We start from the raw sequence: 24,544 nt of genomic DNA, 5'->3' as shown, positions 1-24,544 counted from the left end.
CCCCCCCCCCCCCCAAACTCTGCTTCTGACCACAGAAGCAGAGTTACTCCTCCAGACATGCCTCAGGAGGAACAGCTTAAAACCAAACCTGTTGTGGAGTATATGTGCTACATGATGTAAGTACAACACATGTAGAAGCTGACTACAGCTTCTGCACAGCTAATAAAACAAAACTAAGCCTTTTACACAATTAAAGACACCAGCAATGTAATATTCATGTCCAGTTTCATTGAGACTCCAGCCTTTTCTTTTCGTGTAAAAGAGCAGGTCCATTGGTTTTCAGTCAAAGCTAGCAGCTTAGCTAGTTAGCCGCCATTAGCTAAACATGGCTCCTCGGCTCCCGGACGTCTTTCTGCTCTGTGTTCAGATACTGACCGAGGTACAGCACGGTAGGAATGAACCCCCATCGGATGACAAACTGGCCGCACTGGAACAGCTGCTGCAGCCGCTGTTTGGTCTCCTTACTCAGCTTAGCCATGTGTCTTTCCTGACGGGCGAGGATCCTGACGCTCCCAAGGACAGGAAGAAGGAAGTGACGTAGAGGACTACCGCGCCGGCTCGCCGTCTGCCTCCACCTGGTGGCCACACGTGGAAATGCACAAAATGGCCGCAGAACGAACAAAACAATCTCAAGACACATTCAAAGTATTCCATTATTTACACATGCAAACTCGAGTTAAATTGACGTAATTATACAACCACTTTATTTAAATGTGCATATAGTCTATATTGAGGCAAAGGAGATTATATAATTGTATTTTTTTAACCTAAAAAACAACTTTGTTCAAGCCGATGTTTGGTGAGGCATATTTCTGCCATTTCCACCACTTAGGGTTTTAAAAAATGTATGTCATATGTTTGAGATACTGTCTCAAATGACAAAATTATGGTATACTTAGTCATAATTTTGAGATAATATCTCATATCTATGACTTAGAGTACCTCTTTCTTTTCAACTTCAGTGTGGCTAAAATGGGTTTCTGTAGTAACGCTCTGACAGAGGACAAAAAACCTTACCAAGCACACAAGTGAAATATAGAAACACTTTATTCCCAGAAGTTATAGCAGTGAGTTATTTTCAGACAAAGAAAGGCCAATATAACAAAGTTCATTTTAACAGTAAGATGTACAACAATAGCCATTCACTGTAAACCAACATAAAAAGAAACATGATTGGTATTGTCGCACCAAGCTATAGACACTCAACAGCTACAATACACAAAGTGCTGTCATGTGGAGCAGCATGAATGCTTGATTTAGGATATCAATTGTAGCAAATGGTTTTTATTTTTCCTTTCTTGTTCTCACCATGTCTAGCAACACGATGACAAAGTCATGAACAAGAAGGAAGGCAGGAAACACGTCACTTCAGTACAACAAACATCTGAAATGGTGGGTATACTAAAACACGTAAAAGGTACCTTGTTGCCCCAGATGTGCCTCAATTTGCTGAATACCAAAAAAAAAAAATATTCTATTACACTTTGGGTCAAGAGAATGTTCAATCAAAAACACACAGTATCAAATTATTTAGTCCTTTGAATGAAAGGAAGTTTCTAATTTACGTGGTTTTAGACTTGCATGGTTAGGTGGAAACATACAAAAGTTGGGAAGGGAATTATGGAGCAACAAAGCACATTTAGAAAAAAAATACAATGCGAGAGTCAAACCTCTCGTTTATACAAAAATACCAAAGTTGATAACACAACTGATTTTCTTTTCCCATGTGCAAAATTCAATACTTAACTAATCACACACACCTATCAGTCCCAAAATTGTAAAGCATCTTTGTTATGTAAAACAAGCTGGATCGTAATTTTTTGCCATTTGTTAAATGGCAATTAAGAAAGGTGCTTGAAGAGCGAAAAAGGAAGGAAAGTATTGCTTCTCCGTTATGAGGAGAATACTGTGTGATTGTAAACGTAAGACCCGATTCTTTTTTTATACTGGTTGATTATTCAATGGTTGCTTTTTATGTAATTCAGTAAAAATAACTTTCTTTTACAAAGCATATTTATAAACCGCCAACGGACGAAGACAGAACTTCCACAAATCAACCCCAAAAAATAGAAAATACTGAAAAGATTTGTATTGCTATGGGATGGATTTACTAGTATTTAAAAAGTAGTAGAAACGTGTTTCAATTAAAAGAATCACACCTTGTTCACTGTTGCAATCAGCAGCCTTTTTTCTAAAAACAGTTGTGTACACACACACACACAAGCATGCTCACACTAACAGTACACCTTTCTTCAGACACACCAGGGCAAGGTAAAGATGGATGTATGGTGAAGCCTTACAGGGCCACAAATAATGGATTAATTACTTTCAAACGCTTGTCTCAAACAGTTTTTAGTGATCCTTTTTAAGTGCATTCTTTTCTGACAGGTACCACGGTTTTGTCCTGTCGTAACATCTGTGAGTTAAGTTGGAAGTGGTGTTCTCGCATCTTTCCTCTACGAGGCTGAGATGAGACTCTGCAGGGGGAGAGGAGCCGAGGGAGCTCAGCCGCTCTGATGTTTGAACGAAGCAGGGCGGCAAGCCGGTTTACAGCACAGAGAATTAGAGATACCTACAATGGGAGTCACAGGGAAAACAGGCGGAGTGTTTCTTCACGTGTTTGTGGTCAACTGCAGTTGGCATGGCTTGGAGTTCCAGGTCACAGGTACAGGGTCACAGGATCACAGGATCAGAGATGAGGGTTCATACAGTTACAAAGAGTTCAAAGGTCAGAGCCGAGATGCAGGCTGATGCTGGGGGAGCGCTGGGTGTGGTTTGGCACAGGACTTCGGTACCCCATCCCCTCCTCCTGCAGGCTGCAGGAGTAGTGGCCTGCCTCGGAGGCCGTGTGGTTGCTGGCGGGAGCGGGGTTGCTGCTGGCCACGTGCTCGAAGGAGCGAGAGAAGACGGCGCTGGCAGTGCGTGTCAGGCTGGTGAGAGCGCCCCCCTTGGGCACCGACTGGCTGGAAGTGAGTGTAAGCCGCTTGATGGACAGCTCTGTGTTCTCACTTGCAGCCCGGCCTGTTATCAGAGGCCCGGCTTCCTTGTCCTTGCTGCTGCGCCCGCCGAGCCGACACTTCTTCATGGCCTTGGCCCCCAGGTTCAATGTCGTGGTGCTGTTGCTGATGGTGATGGTGGGAGGGGTCATGTCAGGCCCCAGCCCACCTGGCCAAACTCCTTCGTCCACCTCTGAAATATCCATCAGCTCGTCCGGGGAACCCAGATCCACTGCGTCTGTGAAGCAGATGGAGATGAACAAGCAAACGCATGAAAAACAGAAGCAAAGTAGGAGATTTAAAACCTCATCTGGCATTCAGTCAATTCTCTGCAGCTAAGCTTTGATTTTGATTAAATAAATCAAAGTCATCTGTATTCCTTCGACGAAACTGACTGGATGCCAGAGGAGGTCTGTTACTATCCAGCGGGTGGCGCCTTTACACTGGAACAGAAACGTCTCGCCACCTGACAAGGAACTGTAAGTTCCAGTCCAGCACAAATAAGACGGTGAACAGTGCTGTTAGAAATCAGACAGTAATTTGGAGGTAAAGGAGTGAATATTTTGTCCCAAAGGACAGCAGGAATAGTGTCTAAGAGCATAAGCTTTGGAAAATCCACAAAAGGAAAGTGACGGAAAACGAACCGAAGAACTAACTTGTACCTTGTACTTGCTTGTCTTTTTTTTTTTTTTTTTCTAGATGCACGCTTGTATACTGAAAATCCTTTTTTTTCCTGCCATCTTTGCACCCAGACCCTTGTGAAGCGCCAACCACCAGCTTATTCACAAATACACGTCGGATCTGATTCTATCAGTGCAACAGAACACAGCTAATAAGACAGATAGGAAGGTCTTGATAAAAATCTTGCAGATTTAACCCGCTAAAATCAGGTCAGGAGACGTAGTTTTCATATTTTAAATTCAATTCAAGACCTGCATATCTTTCCTAGCCTAGCTACCAATCAGAAGCAAATAACCTGTTTCCAGGAGCAACCCAGGAATAATGTGTTGAGGTGTTCAAACCATCCTTGTGACGACCTCTGGCGTACAAACCCAGGACTCCTTAACAACAATGTTAATGTTAAGAACTACTGTGAGATCATTTCAGTCTAATAATTTCACATTATATGAACCTTTTAAGGACAATATACAACGAGCAGAGAAAAACTTGTGTAATATTCAAGCAGAAAGTTCATTTATGAACCTAAACCCTTCCTATAGGATCAACATGTATTCTCACATCACTTAAATTTCAGTGTATGATTCAATCACACATTAGGTATGGATTTTGTTGTTTTTAGGTTACTGGTTTGATTTTTTTTAGCAAGCTTCTAAATAATTAATTTGGCCTTAGGGAATTTCAGAAGCTGGTCTTAATGAGGAAGCTTTAGCCACAAAGGAGAGAGTGAATAAATGAATGACAATGGATAGACAGATGAGAGGAGTAAGTGCAATTAGGCGAAGACAGGGTGTTGGAGCCCAGCGCCAAAGTTATAAGGAAAGTCATCATGCAGCTTTTCAGATCACGCCTCCACACATGGTTACCTAGGATACCCCGGGAGTGGGGCAGGGGGAAGGAGGGGCTGGACCTTAGTACTGGCTCCTCCCTGTGGAGGCCGACCCAGAACCCTCGTTCTCCACCAACCGCCTCACAGACTTCTGCCTCCTGACCTCCTGACTCCGGCTTCCAGAGTCATGGCTTCCGACTTCAGAGGAGGCACCCAACACGTCGCCATCTAGATGGGCGCGTCCGTCGGGGCGTGGCCGCAGGGAGTCCCCGTTAGCCATCCGATCGCCGTTTACACCAGTCACACTGATGTCTGGGATGGCCACGCCCCCGAGCGCCGGATCTCCGTCTACACTCACCTCCTGGCTCTCTGGTGAGGGAGGGGGGAGCATGTGGGGTTCGCGGGACACGACGTAGACATACCACAGACACACAAACACAAAGATGGATGCATTTCATGCACAGACACATAAAAATAACAAAACAAAAACAAGAAGATGGTCATGTGCACAGGCACACACAACCAAAGGAACACAAGACAAAAAAAAAGTCATAAATGTGATGGCAGAAAAATATAAATTAAAAAAATTATACTGAACAGAAAATAACACAAACTGCAACGATGAGCAGGACCACCCATTCTAACACATTAAATAACATTTAAAGTGATTTTTTTTCCCTCTATCGTTTGTGAGCGACATAAAGGTTCATGCATAAGCAAACTGCTCACTCAGTTCCTGCCTAAAAGAGCAGGAGCCATGGGTGTAGACTCAAGATAAAACCTCTAATTAAACTGGCTGAAGGCTATAATTTCCATGATGCATCTGCGCTGTGGGAACAGAGAGTCGATTTCTCCTAATTCTCAGTTTGTCTTCATTTCTTTTAATGGGAAGAGAAAAGTTCCAGTAACACGTTTCTGATATAATTATCTGAAATAAAATCCATAAATTATTTTTAATGCAGCTCTAATTCAAAAAGTAATCATAATTTAAACACCCTGCACTGATGTTCCCGGCTGAATCTTCTTTAACTGAACACTAAATAGATCTGTGGGATTTGTGTGTAGCCACCACCATAAAAAAAACAACATTTTCAATATATAGATTATTTTAAAAAAAAAAAGAGGTAGATGGTGTGAGTTAGCAAACTATCTACAACTTTAGGGACAGAATGACCACAAAACTTGATGGACACAGTGACTGTCAGTGAAATGGGTGAATGAGAAATAAAGATAAACTTCGTGCTTTCTCCTTTGATGTGGACTTGTTGAATCAAAATGTCACTTTAAAAAAATATATAAAGGCTGGTTTATAACATGTTTAGTTTATATGTAGAATCCTCTTTTTTTCCAATGACTTCTGCTCTCATGTTCTCAGAGACCTTTTTTCCCCGTGTGTGGATCTTACCGTGCCTCTTCCAGCGGTGACCCCGTATAGAGAGCGAGGTGACAGCATTGCGGGAGATTCTGGAGGCGGTGGGAGTGATCTCCACTTGGATACTCCGCCCGCCCTCCTTATTGTTGCTTTTCAGTGCTGCGCTGTGTAGTGACGACTTGATGGCGTTGCCCACCTGAAGAGAAGAAGCCGTAAACATCCGCACACACGTCAGGATTTTGAATGACGCCAGAGATTGACGGAAGGACTGCAGAGAGACCCTGAAACGGCACCGCTTCACTGGGAGGTTAGTAGCTACAACCACGTCTCTTGACTGGTCTACAATTTCAAAATGTTTGAAAATAGCAGGAGGCACAGACGCAGCGCCACTCTCGCTCTAGAAAAACAAGCATAAGATTTTCTTTACATACGCCAGATATGACTAACTAAAAGTTGAACCTGGCAATCAAGCTCAATCTTAAACTGTGGAAGATTATAAACTTTCTGTTAAAGAGGCACTTTACAGTGAGCTGATGAGGAGTGATTACACAGGAGTGGTGTGCTTGGAGACATAAATGGCGGGGGAAAGCAAAAATTCAAGCACAACTTCAAGATATCCCACTACATCATAACCTTCTCACTAAAACCTGTTCATTCGAAAAAAGGGAGGATCCTACGACTACAGTTCCACTCAGCACAAAGATAAAAACTGTCTGGTTTCCTCCCACAGACCAAAAACATGCATGTTAGGTTAACTGGCTACTCTTAATTAGCCCAGTTGTGAGTGAGAGGGTGAATGATTGTCTCGTTTGTCCCTATGTGGCCCTATGACAGACTTGCTACCCGTCCAGGGTCTACTGTCTTCATAATAACGTTCCTTACTCATTAATCCAGCTACTTTAACATCTTTCTGTGCAGACAGACAAGCAGAAGCTTGACTGAATAACCTGAGTATTCCGGATCTGTGGTGTAATGCTGACCTCAACGATAAAAAAGGTGACAATGGTGGTGAGGAAATGTCAGAAACTCAGCTCCCTCTACATCTTTATTGACAGCCACAAGTCCCTTCAACTGTACCACAGAGACCGTGGATGCAGGTTGGTGTAAAAACAGACAGAGGAGCTGCATGGATCTGCTCAAAACAGTGAGTCACTCTGCTACCTGGGCCTCATGAGATGAGGAAAAGTACTGATCCCCTCATGTGTTGCTTAGTCTCCTGACGTCTGAAAGAAGATATAGCACTTCATCTACTCAAGAACAACCAGAACAAACAGCTTTTTTCCTCTGGCAACAAGTCGGCTTAATTCTCTGTGGTATTCATCTGGACATAGTTTTGTTTCAATATCTTTTTATATATTTGAAATGACAGCATCACGTGATATTCATCCATTTTTCTGACCAGCCAGCATACATTCCACATGTATTTCTGCCAACTCAAATTTGTTTGGATTTCTTTCACTTTGGACAAAGTGAATCTGAGAAAAGGCTGGAGCTGCAGAAAGTTGCAGAAAAGTTTTCTGAATCTCTGTATGTGGAACTGACAATCGCTGCATGCACAAACGCGACACATATGCTGAAATAATATTTTCACTTTCTGATTATCACTGATGAGTCTGAAGGCCAGATTGTCCCGAAGTGTAATTAAACCCAAACAAAGTTACTCCTGATATTAGGACCGTGTTTCATCAAGTGGCAAAGTCAAATACCAACTTCTGCTTTACACATTATTTTTACAATTTACATCTGAATTTTGTTCTATTGTTGTGACTGAATTAATATCTGAGCAACAACTCCACCACAAGTTCTGCATCGCAGCTGACACAGTCACACAGGCATAAAATGCACAAAAACAAAAGGCTTTGTGGGGCACAACTCTTTACACAATAAACTGTTCCTGCTGGAAATTCAGACGAGGTGTTTGCAGGGATGATCATGTAACAGTTTAGTGAACATGATGAGGTAAAGGGCGTTAGGATCAGATCACAACATGCCTTTTGTCTGTAATGTTGCAGCACAATTGTCTCACGAACGGCACGTCGTCACGTTATGCTGAGCTAAAAGCTACCTGGTGTATTCCACTTGCAACAAAAAGACACACACTTACATGTTGTTCACATTTGTAGCACAAGCCCACAAAGCTTATCCTTAACCCAAAACATTAACCTACATCTAAAACACCCTTCCCATTAATGTGTATCCAAATGTTGTGTGTTTTGATTGCTGTAGAGGAGCACACCTTTACTTGTGTAGTAATATTGTGAGCTTACTAGATTCAATCCTCTGCTCCCAAGGCCTCAAGGATTACAGCTTAGCTGGGCGGAGGGAAAAGCATGTAAATAATCTAGAGGGATTACACTTTGTGCGCAGACTCTGACACACAGAGACTAACACAATGCAGCTTACTGTGGCGAGCATAAATCAAAACCAAAGGCCAGAATGTGCATCATCATCATCGCACACATTCTCCTTCACACAGGTCTAAAAACAGTAAAGGTACAGGAGATGGTAGCAGAAAAATGCACTCACCAATAAAGCTTCGGGGAACAATTCTAGCTGAGCTCGATACAGAACGTCATCTAATGCTTTGGAGCCCAGTTCAACTTCACCATTACACCTGGAAAAAGGCAGAAACAAGATGAACTGTAGTGCATAAAACAAGGTAATTTATGCCAAGGTTCCAACATGTGCTTTTAGGCTTTCACAATAAAGAGACTATAACCTTAAGAGTTCAATTAAACAGCTGCATTTGTTGTCATTGTGTTACTTAACTGACATCCTACCAGTCGGTAAAAAAGAACTGCCAAAATACAAAGTGCTGTGCAGAGTTTTGAGTCATTTCTTTACTTCTCCAAGGAGCCATGCTTTTTTTATTATTATTGCCAACAGCTCTTTTGAAATCCCCTTGCAAGTATATTGTTTAATGCCTGCCAGAATTCGTCTTCATTTCTTTCTACAAAAATAAGGACAAATTATATGTCCTTTCCACAAGCTGCTTGTAACAAAATGCCTAAAGGTACGAGATAAATTGGGTTCTTTGTTGTCTGCTGCTTGTAGATGGCATTTGTTCATCCCTGGAATTCGGGAGCCTTTTTATGCTTGAATTTTTTTTTTTTAAAATTGGTTGGTGTTAAGTGGCTCAACATAATAGAAAACAAAACATTCCTTTTAAAGTGATCGAGCACCAGAACCGAAAACAACCAACGCGTAAAGAAAGGGACCTTCAGAAAGCCCGGAGAACGGTTGCTCAAGGCTGCTTTAGGAGATTACAAGAAAGTCTGGCTCCTTGGAAGCAAAACATGTGAAGAATGAGGGGGGGGTTTGAGGCTTTTCTTGTACTGAACATATTGTAAGAATCTGGGAACTTCAAAACTGAATTTGTGAGTTTCGCTGGCTTTGTGTGGTCATGTGTGCACACTCACAGGGCGTAATGGATCCCCGTAATGAGCTGAACCAAGAACTCAGAGGTAACCATCAGGCGTGTGCTGATGCCTTTGTAGCGCCGCATCTGTTGCCGTGGGTAACCACATATACACACTCTAGGGAGGGAAACCAATAAACACAAAAGAGGAGTAAAACAGGGAAGCAGAATAAAAACCACCTCACCGGGGGCTGCTTGATTACAGCTTCATTATGACAGCTTACTTCCCCGTGGAGAGCTGATGTGAAACCAAATAGTTGTTGAATATAAACATTCACAAAACACACAAACCCACACAATGCATGGTTCATCATTTCCAAACAGCTCTCATACAGGTTGTAAAGGCATTCATTGAAACTGAAGTAAAACCTCTATATCTGATGCAGAGAGATTTTGTTGCTGCTATCACAAAAAACTCTTAAGTGGAAATCCAAGCTGATGACTCCTCATCAGACCAATGCTCAGCTGCAGTTGGCAGATTACCAACAACACTGAGCCTGGATGTGTGCACATGGCAGCCCTATGCCAAAAAAGTGGTATCTTGGCTCTCACTGGTTGCAAAGTCTATAAGAGGATCAGATAAGCAAGTGCTTGCAAATGAGCACACATATGTGGAAAAAGTCTCCATAAATCACATTAACTACGATGTTAAACTAAAGGTACACTCGTGTGTTTGTTTGCATTAAATCATAAAGTGAAGGGTGCATGTTATGCATCTTTTACCTGGAGCTAAGCTGGCAGAGGGACTGCAGGGAGGTGGAGGTCACGTAGCTGAGAGCAGCATTGTAGCACAGCAGCAGGAAGGTCAGCACCTCAAATCTTATTAACAGAAAACAAACTGTTAAAACGGCACATCACATTCAAGTGCATTACAAAACGACAAACCACTGTTCTAGGTTAATGTTTTAAAATGTTACCAGGACCACTTTCTTCCATTTGCGCAATATTAATAAAATTAGACACATCTTGTCCCAAAAGAATGTAGAAAAACTGGTCTATTATCATTTCTGGGCTGGACTATTGTCTTTTTTTTTTTTTCCTCCACTTGTCTAAAAAACTCTTAAGCTGACAGAGTTGTTTAGTTTTAAGACAAGGCGTGAGACTTTCCTTTTTGATAAATCCTATAGTTACGGTTGGCCTGGGTTTCTTGACCTATCCCTTAGTCCTGCTGCTTTAGGCTCAGACTGATGGAGGACAAACTGATCACATTTCCTCACTCTTCTCTTTACTCTTCTCTCCAATAACCTGCGTTTGTCTTACTACAGAACTGGACCAATCCTTCGGTGTTTGCGTTCCCTTTCTGTCCTTTCAAACCCCAGCCGGTCGAGGCAGACGGCCAGCCCATCCTGAGACCGGTTCTGCTGGAGGTTTCTTCCAGATAAATGAGAGTTGTTCCTTTCCACTGTCACCTATGTGCTTGCTCAGGACGAGGGATTGTGACAAAGTGAAGATTTGACGCAACCTGCTGCCTTTCTTAGACAACTTTTAATAACTAACTAATGTATGAATGGATTGTATTGTAAAAAGGAACATATTGACTACCTGTATTTGAATCTGGATCTGAATTAGATTTATGATTTGGACTTGTTGTTTTTATTTTGCAGAGTGACCTAGGTTGACTTTTGTTGTGAAATGGCGCTATATGAATAAACTGAATTAATGCAGGAGAAATTTTCAGTATCTTTTAATCCATTTTTTAGAAACCATATGACATTTTACATAGTCAAGGCTGGTATTTAAATATATCTAAACAGTTTTAAAAGCAACCAAACTCGTTCTGTCACCTAAAAACTCTTGAAAACAACAGATTAAATACCAGCTTTCACAACCCCAGCTGGTCTGAAACAGAGTAAAAAAAATATTCCTGAGGTCATTATGACCTCCAGAGTTTTGGTATTTTTTTTTTAAGAGTTACAATAATTTTAGATACGCTTAAAGCAACATAACTTCAAATAAAACAAAGAAAAGACATCTGCCATGGGCAAACACTGAGCCAAGTGCATAATTTCTAAAAATAAGTGGTTATGACAGCAGCTAAAACCATCATGACTTGTCTCTGTGTCTCTGAGCCAGTCTAGCAAAGATATTAATAGGATATTTGTAGAATAAATGTTGCTCAGTTGAAACCCAAGAATCCGTAAGACTTTTTTTTCCTCCTTTGTGTGAGTTTCTATTTTGGTTAAAGCATTTTGTGAAGACTGGCATCCATCCATTTTTTTAACCTCACTGTCATGTTAGTATCCGCTCAGTGAGGGGGGAAAAAAGAAAAAAGATGAGTTCATCAATCCTACCTGTTCTGTGCAGTAAAAGTTTCTCTCTGGAGGTGTGGCCCGCTGTACACGACCCTGCTCAAACCGTGATTAGCTAAAGCTCCTTCTGTAAGAGCTATGGAGCCGATGGCTGAAGGCTGGAAACGACAAAGAGGAGTTTTAAATAAGTAAATGTCAGCAAATTCAAGCTGAAGGTTCGTGCGTGTGGACATACCTCGTGGTACACGGAGGGTTTGGACAGGGAAGGAACGGTGAACGATAACACTTTACTTTGTCCATCTTTATCAACTATTTCCTGTCAGAGAGAAAAACAGGAAGAGGAAAAAAATGTTTGTGGGCAAGAACAAGCAGCTTTTTTTCCCCCCTTTGTGTGACCCAAACATCTAAAAAGTATGTACCGATTTCCTCTTGCATTCTGTGTGGGTGTTGGTGAATAGACCTTTGGGTGTCATTTCCCCATGTGTGTGTGTGTGTGTGTACGCTCTGTGAACGCATATGCACAAAACCCCAGGGTTTTGGTGTCCCCTGTGTGCATGTTAATGTCAAACAGATTATTAGGAGCCAGCCGGTCTGCAGAGTGACAGCTGACCTATTCTGATATTCACAGAGGAAGTGACGAGATGCTGCATGACGGATGATAGAGCATTTAGAGCGAAAGTGGATGAAAATGAAACTCAAGGCTGTTTATTAGTTAATGGTGCCCACTGTGGCTCTGAGAGAAAATGATCTGAGAAAGTGCAAAGTAATTTTGTTTCAGTTCCGTTCCGTCTAACCAATATTTCCTGTCACTCTCAGAAGACAGTTGTCTAACAACACAGACACTACACAAAGTAATATTTCAAAACTTGTGCTTCAGAAACCAGAAAACACTGAGCAGTTCAGTCTACTGCTTTGAGAACTGTATGGTTACAGGCAAATAATACAGTTCACTTATTTCAAGTGATACCCCGTATCAGAACTAATTACACTAAAAACATTTTATTGATATTACTTAGACTAACTTGCCACTAATGATGACATAAAAATGCTAATCTGTGGCTACAAATTACACGCCGAAAGCACACAAACGGCTGTTACTGCCTGCATCCTCCCCCCTACCAGGTTGTAAATGCCCAGCAGCAGTGCTTCGATGCAGCCGGAAGTGTGGGGGTCTCTGGCGGTGCTGGCGGACAGGAGACTCCACAGGAGCTCAGGCAGGAACTGTAGCGTGAAACGCTGCAGCTGCGGCACACCGCTCCGGTAAAACTCAAACAACTGGTGACACACGGGCTCCAGCAGCTGGGGTGGACGGAAAGCCAGAAACAAAACAAAATAAAACAAAAAAAAGGAACATAACATGGTTAGGGCAGATAAACAATGTCAACTGAACTATACAGGAATCTGAAGCTGAATGATCAAGCTGTGAGTGATTCAGACTGGAGGGGGTGGGGATTTTAAATTTCTTAAAATCAAGAATTTAGTCCAAACAGTTACAGAACAAAGTGTAACGGGTTGAATAAGTCAAAATGTGTACATACATCGCTGTAGTTTTCTCGGATGACCTTGTAGAGTGCGGGTACCAGAGCACCTTTGTCTTTAAGTGAGGCAGCATATGTGGTGATAGCACTGTCAGGGAGGGTCTGAAAAGTACAAACAATTGTTGACGTTTGCTCCGCCACATTCTCGTTAAATCTAGAAAGCCTAAATAAGTCAAGATATCTGATTAACATCATAATTAATAGTCTGTTGTAATGTCACATTTCTCAAAAACATGTTGATGTAGTTTCAGACTTTCTTGCGACATTTGAGGGGAAAATGTTTCCAAAAATGGTTCTCTGAAAGCATTTAAAGCTTGCTGAGATTCAAGATGACCACCACTAACAGTCAACATTAACAAACACAAAAATTACGATAGCTCAGTCATATTTACCGATACTGAGATTAAAATTTGACGCGTCAGCATCTGCAACACAGACTCTGAGCACCTAAAACTCTGGCGTAAAAGATGATGGGCAATATGCATTTCTTCCAGAAGTGCTAGGCCTTTAATTATTATTATTTCTCACTAAGCTGCAGCTTTGGTGCCAGTCAAGTACCAGTGAGCGCTCGTGTTTGAGTGGGAGCTCTCAATTTTCTGGGAACAAAGCACTTCAGAGAGCGTGTTTGTTTATGTGAGTGAAATAAATTCTGTCAGTGAGAAGCAGCAGAGAATGTTCTGCATACAGATCATGGCCAAATGCTGATTCATAGTTCTTTCCTGCGCATACAGGGTTTACAGAATAAAGCAGCACCTTAAATTCAGACAGCCATTCCTCCACCACTCCTTGGTCCATAGCCAACATGTTCCCTCATCTGAAGTGGTGTCACTTCCACCTAGGAAAGACAAATAAAAACAGCATAAATACACTTTATCAACACACAGATATAGTTCATACCTTATTCATCCCACATACACAAACACACACAAGATAGCTTCTTGGAGCCCCCTTTTTTTTTCCAGGTCCTCCAGATATAAAAATATTCTAACAAAAATAGCAACACAGGGTCGGGGTTGTGTTGAACAGGAAAGTACACACTCCGGGCTTCGATACTTTAAAGAAGTCCATCCATCCGTCTCTTTGTTTTCTACCTGTTTGCTTCTCATCCCTCTCCAGACAAACACCTCTGCAGCAAGCACCCTCTCAACTTAGGCCTGTAAAGCTAATCTCACCCACACAGAGAACCCTGGCTGGCAGGGTTGAAGCACCGAGGAGGAAAAAAAATACATGTTGAACAGGCTGTACAGGTTGGATGTCTATAAAGAGAGACAGTTTTATCAAAAAGGAAAGTCTCACGCCTTGTCTTAAACAGACAGTTCCCTACTTGGGTTTATATTTCTTATAGGAAACAGTTCTGCTCCTTCTGTGTCTGCTTTAACCCTTGTTAGTTATGATCTCCATCAAGACACTTACAGTGTCTGCATGTTAACATCTTCTCTCTCTCTCTTCAAAGCTCGTCTGCGTGTTGCTTCTTTTTAAATAATTCCTTATATCCTTTCATCTCTCACCTTTCCGTGATAAACCATCGTATAGTTTCTGTTACAAATAGGATGCATCTTTCCCTCAGTTCCATCAGCAGAAAGAACAAAATGGAGGAGAAGGAGCAACAGAGGAAAGAGATTAAAGAAGGTGACAGAATAAGTCATCATCTGTTCAGCCTGGTTGTTTTAAAAACAAGAGTTTAGGGTAACTTTAAGAGTCTTAAAGTTGAAATAATTAGTCGATAATAATCGTTGTCATTTGGAAAACTGTCAATCTGTGCATATTGTTTACAGTAATAAGTCACAAAGCAAAGCACAGGACGAATTTTAATTTTGATGAGATAATAATAATAAGAAAGGTCAAAGAATTCAATAAAAAAAATATAGACAGTCATTCTGAGGAGGGCAAGTTTACCTTAAATGTAACTGCAATCCATAAAATAAATCAACTTCATGGTGACACAAAAGAAAAAGTTAGTAAATCACCAAAGTTTTGGGGCTTTGTCCTTCAGGATTACCACAGCAGTTCCACAATGCAATCCTCTTGTTAGAGTTTCTCAAACTAGATTTGTTAAAAGAAAGCAAAACCTGAGGACACGAGGACTGATTTTGTGCCTTGGATGGATTTTCTTTTAACTCGAGAGCCTGGCACGCCTGTGTTGTGTCTGCGCAACGCAACGATAAGCAGAAGGCGAAATTAGCTGCTGAAAGCAGAATCTGAGTCCATGTTTGGCGTGTCTGAGAGAACGAGAGAGACAGTGGGAGGAAAATGTCCTTCCATGCGAACGCTTGCCATGGAAAAGAAATGTGCTCAGGACTGGACCAAAGATTGCATAATTTCATCTTTTAAAGAGACTTTTCCACTTTCACTTGAGCAGGACAGACACACACACACACACTCTTCTTAAAGATTAGTAACATTTCAGCTCAGTTCAAGCCTAGCGTAAAAGCAAATCTAAGACAAGGATTACACCAAAAACTGAATATATATATATATATATATATAACATTAAAAATGCCTTTTAAAGTGCGTTTTTTAAAATAACTTGCTTGTTTAATTTCTTCTGTCTCTCCTTTGCTCATCCTTTGACAACATTTCTCTTTTTGCATCTTCTCTGACTGACGCATTAGTTGTTTTTTTTGGTGTTATGCTGCTGCCTGGACCCTACATTGCAGCCAGGTGTCTATTTATGGACTGTACCAATGACAGGAATGACAAGAGGGGGGGAAGTGGGGGGGGGGGCTAGTGACTCATGAAATGAGGAAGAATTATAAAGCCGAATAGCCTCCATTTGGAGAAATTAGTCCTTTGTGGCAGCCTGTTGTTCTGTTCCTTCACTCTCATGTGGAGAACAAAGAGGACGTCGCCAACGAAAGCCAGCGTACGCATTTTAATAAAGCCTGCGATTAAACTGTGTATGAGTCAGTCGAGCAAGAGCAGGACTTCTCCACCTACAGAGTGACTCCTAACTTATCAACTTAGTTCAGGGTGACGTCTGGGGCGCGTAATCTGAATCAAGTGTATCGAGAAACAGACATCTAAAATCAGCAGCTGTGCTGCCTACGCACGTTACACTGCTTCCTACCAAGGCGGCAGGAAAACGCTGATTTAAATCCGAGGAAGACAGATAATTATTGAAAATGGACTCAACTGAACATGTGTGTGGAAACTGATCAGTTGGGCTGAGTCAAACTTACTGAACTTAAAGAGGTTTTGAAAACCTGTAGGGGAAGGGAAGCAAGAAAAACTAAAGCACTGAATATTCACTGTAAAGGCAAGAAGTCAAAAATGTGTTGATTCCTTTTTAATGATGGAAAACATCATTAAAAAAGGAAAGAACTGTGGACTTAGAAAATGCCTGTGTGGGAAATGCAGAAAATGACCAAGTGATAAGCTGCAGGGATGAAACTACAACAGCTTAAACAAACATTTAAGCTTTATCTAGTGTCTTCTTATTATGTTCTTTCAGGGAAGCCATGTAGTATATTAGTATAACAACATATAAAATACTTCATTATCAGGGTAGATAATTAAAAAATGGGAAATAAAAGCAACAGAAGAAAACGAGATCACTTTTGCAACTCACAGTTACTGCATTCAGTCACACAAATCCACTCACTGAGGTTGTAATGAAACAGAGCCCTGATTTGAGTGCTGAGGGTACAACGGATTGTAGGACTGAATTATTTTTCTTTAATCAAGGTTGGTCACGTGTTTCCTGTACTAAAGGTAATAAAAGGAGGCACTTAGGTCATTTGACTGCCACTTAAAGACACTTCAGGGTCATTTTACTCAGTCAGGAACCTTCCTAAAGCGAAGAAAAGAGGCTATATGACCTCACTCAAGGTCTACCGAGGCACTAAAAGGAACATAACCATCTTTAATGTCAATCATTACAGCTGTACTTTCATGCTGAGACGAGTCAGAACCTCTGCTGGGTGTTCTGATGGCAGTCTTAACAACCAAAAGGTAATTCAGTTGACAAATACATATAGAGCTGTCACAATCAACATGAAGCTTTATGGATTTTTATTTTTTTAAAAGGTTTTAATTAGAAGACAGAGCTATTCCATCCACCCGTTTTCTCCTAGCAGGATCCCAGGGAGCTGGTGCCCATCTCCCTCATCATTAAGCAAGAGGCAGGGTACGTCCTGGACAGGTCGTCCATCACGGGTCCACATAGAGACAAACAACCATTCACACTCTCTCTCACTCACACCTAGTTCCAATTTAGAGCTACCAATCAACCTAACATGCTTATTTTAGTCTGCAGGAGGAAACCGGAGCACCTAGAGATGCAAACTGCACACAGACAAAACCCTCAGCTGGTTTCGAACCTGCAGCCTTCTTGCTATATGAGGCGACAACTCTAACCACTGTCACGCTGTCCTAAAATAAAAGTTGTATTGCCAATTTTTTTTTTTAATAATACCAATAATCCCGCTAATACTGGGAGAACAATTATAACTTAAACAAAACAAAAAAAATCCATCACTGGGACAAAAATCTCATAAGAACAGCAATAATCTTGTCTTAATTCAATTACAAACAGCAATTTAGGTCTTATTTTTATGGCCTCTGACACTGTAGGCAGACAAAAAACGTCATCTGGAAAAAAAAAATAGAACGCTAATCACTTTCCGAGTACCATAGAACACATAATTACATTATTGGGGACGTGTTTGTCTTCCGTCCTTGTCTGGCAAATAGATTGCGAGAGAAATCAATGTGCATATAAAGAGAGCACCCTTGTACAAATCATGCAGCAGCTGGTGAATTACTTGTGCGCTGCTCAACCACAGTGAAGAATAAACCAACATTAAAGACAAGTGGGCTGATCGGGCTTCAGAATTTGTTGAAACGACGAATAAATAGAAGCCTGGCGAATAAAGGAAAGACGCTGTGGGCCGTGCAGCGTGATAAATAGAGCGAATAGTTGAATAGACAGATAGGTGGTAAAATGAAGAAGTAAAAAGAGATGACAGAAAAAGCCAGCTTTGTTTTGTCAAATCGAATGCAACTGATTGAAATAACTTGAGTAAAAATAACATTATACAGCTTTAAGAGCTTGACAAAATACTTACAGCTAAAAATGCTTCATAAAAAGGTTATATGGCTGGGCTATTACATAAGATTTTAAAGGTTTGCCTACCTAATAAAAAGGCCGGTGTCTGTATAACAATTCAAGCAGTGAATAACTCAAGAGGAGTGACACAAGAGGGTAAATAAGAACTGAGAGTTCATTAGGTTTCGATCTGTGCTGGCTGGCATTCTCCCAGCCTCTGAGAAACACAGAAAGATACTTCCACACACAACTCTCTAACTACATAAGCTTAAGGAGTTACCAAATACAGCTCTCTGTGTCTTTCCACCGAGACCAAGTTCTGCTGAAATCAACTACAGGCCATGCTGAGATGGGAAATGTGTCATGCGTTGCACAAGCGAGTGTGTGGAAGTGTGTTTATTCAATGCTGTGTTGACAAAACCTGTTCCTGCGTGCGAGCTGAAGTTGATAACTCATTCCCTCTGAACTTACACCTACGCCGCCGCAGTCTTAAACGCTGACACACAAGACGCGCTGGGCTGCCCGTCTAAATGAGCTTATTTTTAACTCTTTCTGAAGACCTCTTTCAACACAAGCATGTCTCCTTTGACTTTCCTAATCCCGGTTGTTGTTGTTGTTGTTTGTCAGGACATGCAAGCCCAAATGTGCCAGAGGCGCACGGTAACCTACAAGCAGCCTGACATGAGAAATGACCAAAAATTTTTTAAAAAAGCATACAAACAAAACACATCCTCTGTTGCAAAGTAGCAAAGCGACACATACCTGACTCTGAAAGCTGGCAGGAAGAAAACTGAAGCAAATCCAAGTGAGAATGAATTAAAAAGACCGTCCACTCACAATCACATCCCCTCCCCTGCTGATTACCTCATTTCCTACTACACACTTATTTAGGAACCCTTTTTCTTTTTTTCTTTTTTTTTTTTTTGGAGGAAGTTGGAGGACCAATGAGAATGACGGTTTAATAGAGGGAAGAAAAAAAAATGAGCAGAGAGACTAACAAAGTGGGTTGTTTTGTGAGCAGCCAAGCTGCCCCAGCTGCCTTTTCCTGTGGTACAGGCTACAGCTGCAATAAACCACCGATTAGTGTCACGTAATCCTAATGACCTTTACAATGCTAAACATTTAGAAAGTATATTCCAGTGAGATGTCTTTAAAATGGACCCAACAAACTAAATGCAAACTATGTGTTTTGGAGCATAAACTATTTAAGTACACACAGCTGACTTGGGCTCGAAAAAAGACGAACCAAAAGCTTGTTTTAATTAAAGGCCTAACATTCATTCTAGGACTGCGTATCACCCGCCACCTTTCATGCCCGAGTTTTAGACTAAGATCATTCATAGACTAAGAGAGTTGTAGCCATTTTGGCCAAATCTTAAAAATAACAATATGTGCGTTTTTGTTTTTGTTTCCCCCAGTGTCATGGGATATCATGTGTTGTGAATGACTCGGTGCTACAACCACAATAAATTTTAGCTCAACAACTTTCAAACTGACTGAGTTATAGACATTTGTGTGCTTTCTAAGGCCAAGTGGCTGTGGCAGCCATCTTGAATTGGGTTGGCTCCAAAAACTTCAATCAGCTGTAAATCCATCCAATGATTACTTTCTGAAAGTTTCATTAAAAATCCATCCAGAGATGAGATATTGTGTTAACAGACAAATAAACACTCATCCTCCTTTGCCTTTCAGTGGCAGGCGATAAATATGCCAACTATAAAATATGAACTTGTTATTGCACTTCTGACATGTCTCAATCCCCAAAGTCGCCCGATCAGGTTAGCTAAGACGTATTTGCAAGCTTTTCTGGTGACAGAAAATTTGTCTTCAGCAACAAAACTGCAGAGGTGTGAGGCATCCAAGCAAAGGTCTCGTCGCTGTGTCTACAAAGGGCAAAACCCCTGACATGCCCCAACCTCACCTGCTCATGACTCCCGCCCTGCTAAGAGGTGTTTACACCGCCCAAAAACACTCGATCGTTCATTTTGACATCTCTCAGCAGTTTACATCACGTCCGCCCATTGTAATCTTCTTTATTTGGACAGTTACAACCTGCAGTTCACCCCTTGTTGCAGGATCGCCTCCCACCTTTGAATCCCGTGAGTTCTTCTCCAAAAGCAGGTTGCTTTTAGCTCAAAGCAACGAGGAAGAAAGGGGAGCTTTGCATGTGTTTTCTATCCCTCGGTGTAAGAAGGAGAAATGCCTGAAGCAGACATGACAACAGAGTGTCTGGCTTGTGTCTGTGAGTGGTTTTGGTGCGAAGGGACACAGAGCGATCTGACAAGGAGGAATCCTCTTACAGCAGCCTACGCTCTCCTCTCCTTCGCCTCTAGGCCAGCGATGCATCTTCGTCCCTTCAGCTTTCCATCTTCCTGCGGCAACTGTGCCAGAGGAGACCACCACGAGTAAATGCTTGACTCTCACTTTCCACCCTCCTCGATTTATCTCAGCTTGTCACAATTAGACAACTCAAACTGGGATGGTTTTTACTGCTTAAATTAGCAGACTATTTCACCAAGCCCCTGGCTTCTGGGCGCCTGTCTGCGATGCCAGATGACAGCACAGCTCGCATGATCTTCCTGCTTCCCTGACCTTATGTGCTTCGTTGTCAAAAAGCATTAGGAGGTCTGAGGCATTAGCAGCCAATGATGCCACTTTTAATGCTTCTATCCACACACACACACACCCTAATGGCAGCTCTTTCAGCGTGGAATCCCCCCCTCTCCTTCTTAAAAACCCACAAGCCAAAACCTTTCTCCATTATATCAAAGGCAGAGATACACACATGGATAGCACAGGACAATCACTGAACTGGACCACAGACAGAACCATCAACAGAATGTGAAACATGCACTTTTACCTCACATACAGGAAGCCCCTGAACCCCCAGTCTGCATCACAGAACAGCTTGTTACAACCATCTTAATAGGGCATGATTACCTAACATGCTAATCTGCTGCTGTTTCACTTCCTATAGCAAACACGACGAAACAAACAAAAACAACACCTGAAAAATCTGAACACACCCACACAGCCATCACGGTGCTGTCAGGTACAAAGTCTGCCTCCTAAACACCAGATAATTTCTACTACCAAGGCGAGACGGCTTTTGTGTTGCCTTCTTTATTATTTAGAGTTAAGCTCGTAAGGCTGAAACTATACTTGTGACTAAAACAATGCTAACCTCTCAGTTTTTGTTGACCAGACTGGTTTGACAACTGGCACAGAAGCTTGTCGTGTGGCTCCGTATCGACACACTTCGTCGCCCGGTGGAAAATAATAGCAAACCTAGCCACTGTAGGCTGTGTATTTCTCGAGCCAGAGGTCGGAAATTAATCCCCCCCGCCGTCATGGACTCCCCGGTCACGGCTCGCTGAACGACTTCTTCGCGCTGTCACCGCGGCTGCTCTCGGATTAGCTCGTCGGCTAGCTAACCGACTACCGCGCTGCGACAACAAAAAAAAACTACTGAACTGAGAAAGTTACAGCTCACTTACTGGCATGCTATCTTGTCGGTTTCCAGATGTCGCTGTTGTTTTGTTCGTTCCCGGTGAGAAATATAAAGGGCTGTCGCTTCGCTACTTGGTAAATCTCCTTAATAATTCAACAGCATCAGCTCCTTCCATCTTCATTATACTTTCCTCACTCAGACTAGCGCCAGACGAGGTTGACTCAACTTGTCTGAGTGACAGGTGACTAAGCCAATCGGAGAGCAGCACAACGCCGGTAACCACGCCCCCAACGTACATGATTCAATCAAATTGGACTTTAGGCGGAACTTTAATAATTTCCATGATCAGTTAGGTTGTCGCTGTCAGTCACTGCTCTTTGACAGGCGATTGATCTTCCAAATATGCGCTGAAATCAATTATCAATAAAAAAGTAAATAACTAAATAGGAGAATATTGTAAGTTTACGTTTTAAAAATAAAAAATAACCAGTTTGATTACAATTTTACGCGTTGCATCACAATAGGATATAGAAAAATGGCATTATCGACTTAGTTAATAACATTTACTTGTAATTTCTTTGTGTAATATTTTCTCTTTCTGATTTATTTTAAACTATCATCTTATCTGTATTTTGATTCAGAAGACTGTTTCTGATTTGCCATCTGTTTTTCCACTCTCAAATGGCTAAATAATCTGTGAACAAACAGACTTGTTCTAAAATTGCCTATTTATAGTAAATATTACACTTGGCAAGGATCTGGGGAACAATGGGTTTTCCAGAATTAATTATGAAAATGACCATGTGGTTGTTTGCCTTTCTAACAATGGGAAAGCTGTGAGTTTTATTTAATTAATAAATGTAAAAGGGCTTTTGTGGATTAACTGCAAATCTGCTTCCCCTGAATGTCACAATAAAATAACATGGCAGAAACAATTACAAAAGGAAAAACAAAGACTCCAGTTGAGTTTAGATAGGTTTCTCCTCAGCAAATGAAAATAAAATCCTTTATCTTTGCAGTTTTTCTCCAAAATACTTCTATAAGCACAACTGTAACAAGATTTTTTTTTGTCAGAAACAAATGTCTACAAGCCAAGATACTGACACCTTTATTATTTAGTGCTGGAATTTAGATTTTCTTTGTCAGCTTAGGTCATTTTTTCAGACAGTAATAAATGCGAGGAAAAGAGATTAGTGACTGTTTAACTTGTATGGTGAGTCTGCAGCGCCACCTGGTGTTTGCTGCTAATAAAACATGTTTTTATTAATAAAACAGATTACCAAAGAGCCACAAGGTTCCTGGTTTTATTATTGAAATATATTTACAGACACACAAAACAGCCTAAATTAGTCAGAAAAAAAGTAAAAAGACCACAAAGGCATGTCAAAAAATACACAATAAGGCTGCTGAAGTGTCTGTAAAATGTGCTTTGTTTTTAACATGATTATTTTAAAATGTTTGTTATATATTATGACTACATAACAAGGATTTATTCTTTTTTAATGAATGCACTTAGAGTGTGTGACAAACAGTTGTTGCAACCCCAGTAGTTAATATGTTATAGTTTAACTCAGACATCGGATCCACTTCATGGTTTTAAAAGTATTTGCATGTTTGTTTTCTTCCTCTTTTTTTACCCCACAGGCAGAGTAAAAAAAATAAATAATTGGCTTTTTTTTTTTTTTTTTTTACATACAGCTGGAGTGACAATAAAATACTAAGTAATCTCAAGTGATGGACAAAATATCATCGGAAAGAAGCAAAGAAATGAGTACAAAGTGATCTAAAACAACAGCAAACAGAGGTAAAACAGTTAGAAAAGATGTGCAGTTTGAGACAGTGACCAAAATGAGTAGCAAAGCACCAAAACCTTCAACATTAAAATAACAATTACAATAAAATTACAATAAAAAAGCTTCAAAGACCCCAGCAATAAAATACATTTAAATGAGCAAAGATGAGTCACAGTCAAATAAGAGAAAACAGCCAAAGGAGGACAGAAATATGTTTAAAGAGACGACCACAAAGAGCAGTGAAATGATGAAATCATTTGTAAAATGTCTGCAAAGGCAGGATATTTCTAGTACTGGTGGTGCCAGTGTTGCAGGTATAAAGCTAAAATACACATCAATATTTTCTATTTTAACAAACAAATTCATTTAGGATTCTAAGATCTGAATTACAGACTAACTCCAGCGATCTGTGCAGCCTCGGTTTGAACGTCTGAAGCCTGTTTCTTGTATTTCTGTGATACCTTCTTCGCTCGCCTCACTTCCTTAAAGTTCTCCTCCAGGTTTTCATTCAGCCTCCCTTGCTCCTGGTAAGTTCCTGCAGCCCCCATCACTTGATCAGACAATTGACTGTGGGTGCTGAGGAGCCACTCGATTAGCTGCTGGAGTGTGGCGTGCTTTGAGTTGATGGCCTTAGCGCTGTCGGAAAGAGCTTTGATTTCGTCCTGTGCGCACTGCAGCATCGTAGGCAGTGGTTCCTCCTCATTTTTATCGTCAGATCGAACAGGATCCACCGCCAGGGAGAAGTCATAGCCCTTCATCTTTAAGGAGACACGATATGTACCCTCTGAAGGCAAAGAGAGATGGGAACAAATTAGAGTTATGGACTAAAACACGAGGCTTGGGAAATTAAAAAAAAGGTTGGTCACTCACGCTGCTCATCACGAATCTCCTTCACACAGTCAGAGAAGGTCAGATTATCGTTGCTGGCACCGCTGCAGATCTGTTTCAGGTATTTGAAGTGTTCAACCATGGCCTCGTAGTGCTCCTGCTGCTTGTTGAAGGACTCCGCCATGTCGGCGAACCTCTGATCGAGCTCTGGCACATCGACTCGCCTCATCACCAGCCTGCCAATCCGCCTCACAGGCGGTGAATCTGGGCAGAGAAATGAGATCAAAGGCCCATAGTGTTGGTCAGCCTGGTCTGAGAGAGCGAGAAGCACCCCCCCCCCCCCCC

General features: G+C 41.4%; 3 protein-coding genes across 5 annotated transcripts in view; all 3 read right to left on the bottom strand.

Annotated features, from left to right (window-relative positions):
- The window catches only part of tomm7 (translocase of outer mitochondrial membrane 7 homolog (yeast)), a 3,873-nt gene extending 3,335 nt beyond the window's left edge, over positions 1-538 (bottom strand). Inside the window, exon 1 of the mRNA XM_017420358.3 lies at positions 376-538. Coding sequence (XP_017275847.1) covers positions 376-478 — 103 coding nt within the window. The 5' untranslated portion in view covers positions 479-538. The remainder of the gene's footprint in view (positions 1-375) is intronic.
- Positions 539-1,029: 491 nt separating this feature from the next.
- Positions 1,030-21,787, bottom strand: fam126a (family with sequence similarity 126 member A). Of its 3 annotated transcripts, XM_017425463.3 has the most exons (12): positions 21,625-21,787; positions 13,834-13,915; positions 13,081-13,182; positions 12,662-12,841; positions 11,778-11,858; positions 11,585-11,700; positions 10,017-10,112; positions 9,295-9,411; positions 8,402-8,489; positions 5,909-6,071; positions 4,541-4,872; positions 3,096-3,234 (listed from the first exon to the last, which is right to left on the bottom strand). In XM_017425463.3, the coding sequence occupies exons 2-11, from the start codon at positions 13,882-13,884 to the stop codon at positions 4,586-4,588; spliced, it is 1,281 nt and encodes a 426-aa protein (XP_017280952.1). In that variant the 5' UTR covers positions 13,885-13,915; positions 21,625-21,787; the 3' UTR covers positions 3,096-3,234; positions 4,541-4,585. The 3 variants fall into 3 exon arrangements, with proteins under 3 accessions (XP_017280933.1, XP_024863251.1, XP_017280952.1); XM_017425444.3 differs by lacking the exon at positions 4,541-4,872 and having other exon boundaries at positions 1,030-3,234; XM_025007483.2 differs by lacking the exons at positions 4,541-4,872; positions 21,625-21,787 and adding an exon at positions 18,890-18,952 and having other exon boundaries at positions 1,030-3,234.
- Positions 21,788-22,866: 1,079 nt separating this feature from the next.
- si:ch73-345f18.3 overlaps positions 22,867-24,544 on the bottom strand; it is a 2,439-nt gene continuing 761 nt past the window's right edge. Inside the window, exons 3-4 of the mRNA XM_017422297.3 lie at positions 24,242-24,463; positions 22,867-24,155 (exon numbers count right to left, since the gene is read on the bottom strand). Coding sequence (XP_017277786.1) covers positions 23,758-24,155; positions 24,242-24,463 — 620 coding nt within the window. The 3' untranslated portion in view covers positions 22,867-23,757. The remainder of the gene's footprint in view (positions 24,156-24,241; positions 24,464-24,544) is intronic.

Source organism: Kryptolebias marmoratus, linkage group LG5 (genome assembly GCF_001649575.2).
Source record: "Kryptolebias marmoratus isolate JLee-2015 linkage group LG5, ASM164957v2, whole genome shotgun sequence".
Taxonomy (NCBI): domain Eukaryota; kingdom Metazoa; phylum Chordata; class Actinopteri; order Cyprinodontiformes; family Rivulidae; genus Kryptolebias; species Kryptolebias marmoratus.
Note: the sequence above shows the minus strand (reverse complement) of the source record. Positions and strands in the feature narration are given on the sequence as shown.

Coding starts and splice junctions, on each gene's coding strand:
- fam126a (XM_017425444.3), bottom strand. CDS start 13,884: ATGTTGGCTATGGACCAAGGAGTGGTGGAGGAATGGCTGTCTGAATTT. Junction 10,113..11,584: donor ACTTTTACTGCACAGAACAG/GTAGGATTGATG, acceptor TCTGTTAATAAG/ATTTGAGGTGCTGACCTTCC. Junction 8,490..9,294: donor ACGGGGATCCATTACGCCCT/GTGAGTGTGCAC, acceptor GCCTTTTTCCAG/GTGTAATGGTGAAGTTGAAC.